At 34.1% G+C, this 6000-nt stretch overlaps 1 protein-coding gene and 1 long non-coding RNA gene across 3 annotated transcripts in view; one reads left to right on the top strand and one right to left on the bottom strand.

Annotated features, from left to right (window-relative positions):
• Window positions 1-242: 242 nt before the first annotated feature.
• LOC125672086 (uncharacterized) lies at window positions 243-1091 on the top strand. Its single transcript, XR_007368848.2, has 2 exons — window positions 243-910; window positions 1026-1091. It is a non-coding gene; the product is annotated as an uncharacterized LOC125672086 (long non-coding RNA).
• A 1898-nt stretch (window positions 1092-2989) lies between these two features.
• LOC125672059 (uncharacterized) overlaps window positions 2990-6000 on the bottom strand; it is a 34430-nt gene continuing 31419 nt past the window's right edge. For both annotated transcript variants that reach the window (XM_048908156.2, XM_048908148.2), the window contains exons 11-12: window positions 3711-3795; window positions 2990-3475 (exon numbers count right to left, since the gene is read on the bottom strand). In XM_048908156.2, the coding sequence (XP_048764113.2) occupies window positions 3422-3475; window positions 3711-3795 (139 nt within the window). In that variant the 3' untranslated portion in view covers window positions 2990-3421. The remainder of the gene's footprint in view (window positions 3476-3710; window positions 3796-6000) is intronic.

Raw genomic sequence — 6000 nt, 5'->3', positions numbered from 1 at the left:
AGATACCTTATCAGACCCATAAACTTTCCGCAATTCAGTAAAAATCTGCATTACCGAATGACTGAGTTTTGTGCGAACTTTTATATAAGCTCTAATTTCTTCAATATTCTCAACCCGTTTCCCCAACCATTTTCACAACAGTGGTCAAGGACTGGCTCTATTGAAATGACTAAGTTTAAAACTATGTGGAGCTGAAGGCTCGTGTTTATACCGTTGGAAAGGTATTGAATAGAGCTTTTCAAGAGTATCATCATCCACAAAATCATGCAAAGCGTTATCACACTGTGGTACAATACACATTACATATCGAACAGCCCTGGTATTTATATTTTAATCCATGTTATAAAAGGAAGTCGGCCATTATGAAGATGCAGAGTACCTCCTTAATTAACACACCTTCATAGATCATTCAGATTACCAGGGTTGTTAGGACAATATACTCGATGTTCATCCGACTAATAAAACCCTAGTTACATGGGACATCATTTAAATAATCATTATGTCACAGGGTGGCAATCACGTATTTTAATTATCAAATGTTATAAGCATTTTATTCATTTCAGATTGTTCAATACACTTTTATTCATTCACCCGTTTACTAATCCATTCATGCATTGTCGTATTTGTGTTGTGTTCTCTCGTCTACGGTGAGTCATGCGACTGTTTTGTGAATAGTGTTTTGCTGAGTTAAGTATTTGTAGAGTGAGTGAGTATTTTATTAGTGGTTGCAGAACAAGTTTTTAGGGAGTGTTAGTAGTGTACGCATGTGTGTGAGATTGTATAAAAGGATGAGCACTAACTAATCTAGAGATTTACAAGATGGACTTTAACGCAGTACGTCAGGATGAATCTCGCACCGAGATACCCTATAGATATATATTCCTTTACGGGAAATAAAGATATATAACTGGTAAGAACTGAATTAATTTTTTAAAAATCGGTTTAGTCTATTTTATAGCAATTTATAGCTCAAATTACGGCAAGTGAGAGAAATTGTATGTGTGAATGTTTCATTTTCATTCTAGGTCATCATATTTACAATTGGAGTCATCATACAAGTTGGCTTAAAATAAAATCAATTGAAACCTGCACCAAGACCTGGTGACAATTATGTCAACCCGGTAGCTATTAGACACTTCATACAAACAAGGGTTATAAAATCTAGAAAAAAACTTCCTGTTTTGAATTCTAATATTCAGCAACAGCATAAAACAAGGTTTCTTGAAACTTAAATGCCCTAGAAACTGCCCATACACACAAAAGGCTTTACATAATAAAATATATGTAACATTAAACAGTATGACTAATTTGGACCCATCCTAGAGTTAAAACCCTGGGGTTGGGAAATCCACAATTTTGAAACATCTTTTTCTGCTTTTCCTAAACATGCATCTAGTTTTTAGCTCACCTGAGCTTTTCTGATTACCTGTTGTCCGTCATTTGTCTGCAAACTTTTTACATTTTCGACTTTTGTCTCAATAAGCATCATTGGGTGAAGGGTTTTCAATGTCCTCACAAAAATAGGGTGGAGTCATTTAAAAATCTTCTCAAGAACTCGACCAGAAGAGCCGAAATCTGCACGAAAGCTTCCTGCCATAGTGCAGATTCAAGTTTGTTAAAATCATGGCCCCCGGGGGTAGGATGGGGCCACAATAGGGGATCAAAGTTTTACATACAAATATATAGGGAAAACCTTCTCAAGAACCACTGGGCCAGAAAAACTTCCAGACACATTGCAGATTCAAGTTTTTTTTTTAAAATCATGGTCTCCAGGGGTAGGGCAATTCCAAATTGGGGAATCGAAGTTTTACAAATATATAGAGAAAATCTTCACAAGAACCATGGGGCCAGAGTTTACATTTACATGAAAGCTTCCCGACATAATGCAGATTCAAGTTTGTTAAAACCATGGCCCCAGGGGGCATGATGGGGCCACAATAGGGTATCAAAGTTTTACATGCAACTATATATGGGCTAAAAAAGGCCTCTTGTTATACTGTGTTAGCAAACTTCAAGAATGATTTTCATAATTACATTTTTAAAAGACAATCACCAAAATAATTTTAGCTCCATCCTTGAACCAAAACCCCGAGGATCATGAAATTTACAATTGTGGTAAATACTACCTACTTCTTTATCAAATATCTATCTTGTTTCAACTTAGTATCAATATAGCATTAAAGAAGAAATTGTTTTACACATGAACACTATATAACATCAAGTTTGGCCCCGCCCTGGAGATAAAACCTCTACCCTAGGGATCATGAAAAAAAGTCATCACCATGCATTTAGTTTTTTTTTTAAGACTGTAGATTTTTGAAAATTGGGCAATTTTTGTCCCACCACTTTTCCTGAAATTTACAATTTATGTCCCCCTTGTCTCAAAGATTGAAATGATAGTTATTAAGAAGAGTTAAAAATGCTCAACTGTTAACACACGGCAGACGCTGACCAATGGCAAAAAGTCACCCAAGTTTACTCAGGCAACCTATAAAAAAATATATGGATGAATCAGTCGATATATATATTTTTTGGTTTAGTTTGGTTGTAATACATAAATATAAAATTTCTAGAAATGATTGTTTTATAAATTTTCTTTGATGTTCCAAAAGTTGAAATATATTACCCCTCCCCACACAAATTATCCCCACTGTTTTGTAGCAAGTTTCATTAATCTTAATTATAGATGGTATGACTGTAAACTTATGGAATCCCGGCATGGCTGCTTGATTTTTATTATTCATGTGTATCAATTCACTAAATTGTAAAATATGTACATGAATTGCAATGATTAGGGTTCAGCTGTAAAAGAGCAGTATTTATAACCCAAAATATTTTAATACAAAAAAAAAAACCCAACCCAAAACCCACCAACCCTGATACATGCAAAGTATTGGATCCACGCATTTATTTTTTGCAGTTACCTCCCTTTAAAAACCTTACGTTATACCCCAAAATATTTTAATGCAAGAAAAAAAAAAACCTCATACATATGAAATATAATTTATTCAATTAGTAATTGAGCTGCCAATTGAATGAACATGTTGTGACACCTGAGACTGAGAAGATTTTCTTAAGATTCACATGACTCTACACTTCCTACATGGACAAAAAAAATCAGTTACTGCTGCCTTCAACAGGAAATAGGCTTTTGTTTTCCACTAATTATTCTCTGTGCTTTTATTTTATATCCATGTTCCTTCTACTTCTTGAAACAACAGAAATCTTGTAGGTAACACAATTATTTGAATTATAGAAGAATCCTTTACTCTGTGGTCCACATTAACCAACTATTCACTTAGGAATTCATCCAAATACCAATTATCAAAATCAAAGAACATCTTATTACAAGAGTCTGTGAAGATGAGCACAAGGAAATGAACTATCTAAATGCACAGAGTTTAAGTTCTTCCGACTGACATCACAAGTCATGGTCTGCCACACTCTGTTTCAGGTAGTCGGAGTACAGTGATTGCTGCAATGAAAAAAATAAAATTACCAATCAAGAAATACAATGAAATAACATTGTTAGTCTATGATAATAACACTTATATAGATATGTATACAAAAAAAAATAATAAATTCCTGCATAATTCATCCTATATCACTTCCAGCCTAATTCTTCTGTAGACATATACTTAAATCTTACATCTCCCAGAATTCAAACTCATTCAAGCAGTTCTAATTTTCAAGAAATTAACAATTTTTACCTTCTTCTTTTTCACCGAGTTCTGCACATACTCTCTGATTTCTGATAAATGTCTCTTTTCCTTCCTAGACAGAGTAGGCCTTGTCCTGTAATAAAAAATATTAATATATTCTCATTTCAAATTAACATAGCTGTACTAAATGTGTTCTTACTATGATGCAAGTTGTAACAATCATTCCCAAAGTTTCAACATTGAGGATGGCATTTGTTATTCTGGAATACCTCTGATATAAAGTTTGGTAATTTATTTCCACAGAATGCCCTTTACTTTATTGATTTAATGAAATACCTTCTTATCACTAATCCATACCCTGGCCTACCATGAATCACTTTCTATGCATTAGAACTTTTTCAAGTGAAGTCATAAATTTTTCTCAAGGTAACTCGAAATCATAGGCTTTTTTTTTTGAAAAATCTTTAATTTATCAAACTTCATGCATGATAGAAATATCTTTCATAGGAATTTCATTACTGGGTGTAACAAAAAATCTAGTACACTATTTGATATTGAAAAAGTTTATATTTTCTATAAATAATCAATTACCTATATAAAAAAAAATGTTCTCTATGGCCATATTAAACTCCTGTTTTTTCTCTATTGTATGTCTTCACAAAATAAAATTCAAGGAGAAAGTGTTATATATTTTGCAAAATATGTACGGTATGCTGTGCAATTTTCTGATATTGATGCATTATTGCATATACTTCTGTTTATGTATGTCTGACATCATTAAAAAGGTGGCCAAACATACATTTTCTTTGGTAACAGTTATTGATCACATTAAACTATAACTAATGGAAATACAATTTTTCTAGTTTTAACCAATATGTCAGTCACACGAGGGTAGAGCTACCTTAATGTCCTATGATTAATTTGGTACACACACACAGAATAGACCAACTGAATGTTTAGAAAAATTTTCTAACAAAGCAAAAAATGTGTCATGAAAAATAGGATTTACAGCACGTGATGTTATGGTGAAAGCAACACACAAGCTGTATCAATATAGTGACACTACACCATAAGGTACATAATAGAAAAAAAAATCAACTGCAATGAACAATTGTGGACAACAGAACAGTACTTTCAACTTCAACATGCTATGGAGATATGACTACTCAAATTGGTCACAAATCAAAACATTACAATTCTGAAGGATACAATGTAAATGGTCATGACTCATACAAGTGAAAATGGTTGGGCTTTAAATGTATGTATTGACCAGATGCTGATTATTAATGAGGGAGGACAAAATAGGATCTCACAGATCGTTTGATTTGAATCAGTAAATTGAACTTGATTAGGCACCCACTGTTGTCTTGTCTTGGATTTAATGCGTTCAGTTTAGTACTTGCAAGTGACTTTAGGACTTGTATGTGAACATGAAGTCTACAAATTTCAGAAACCTCTTATCCTTTTACATTTTGAAAGACTAAATCCCCCACTTTATTATTAATATTAACGTATATTTGTGAGACACTGTGACACTAGAACCATCCCAATGATCCTTCACATAAAATGCAGAACATTCACCACCATATTGTGTGCAGTCTTTATCTTCAGACCTTAAATTTCAATATTCCGAGTGGAAAAATATCACTAATATACTGGAGGGAGGAACTGAACGAGTTCTCTCTCTAACCTGATTAGTATACTGGAGGGAGGAACTGAATGAGTTCTCTCTCTAACCTGATTAGTATACTGGAGGGAGGAACTGAATGAGTTCTCTCTCTAACCTGATTAGTATACTAGAGGGAGGAACTGAACGAGTTCTCTCTCTAACCTGATTAGTATACTAGAGGGAGGGACTGAACGAGTTCTCTAACCTGATCAGTATACTAGAGGGAAGAAATGAAGGAGTTCTCTTTCTAACCCGATTAGTATACTGAAGGGAGGAACTGAACGAGTTCTTTCTCTAACCTGATCAGTATACTAGAGGGAGGAAATAAACAAGTTCTCTCTCTAACCTGATTAGTATACTAGAGGGAGGAAATGAAGGAGTTCTCTTTCTAACCCGATTAGTATACTGAAGGGAGGAATTGAACGAGTTCTCTCTCTAACCTGATCAGTATACTAGAGGGAGGAACTGAATGAGTTCTCTCTCTAACCTGATTAGTATACTGGAGGGAGGAACTGAATGAGTTCTCTCTCTAATCTGATTAGTATACTAGAGGGAGGGACTGAACGAGTTCTCTCTCTAATCTGATTAGTATACTAGAGGGAGGAACTGAACAAGTTTTCTCTCTAACCTGATTAGTATACTTGAGGGAGGAACTGAACAAGTTCTCTC

Source organism: Ostrea edulis, chromosome 1 (assembly GCF_947568905.1).
Source record: "Ostrea edulis chromosome 1, xbOstEdul1.1, whole genome shotgun sequence".
NCBI lineage: Eukaryota > Metazoa > Mollusca > Bivalvia > Ostreida > Ostreidae > Ostrea > Ostrea edulis.
This window is presented reverse-complemented; position numbering and strand designations above follow the sequence as displayed.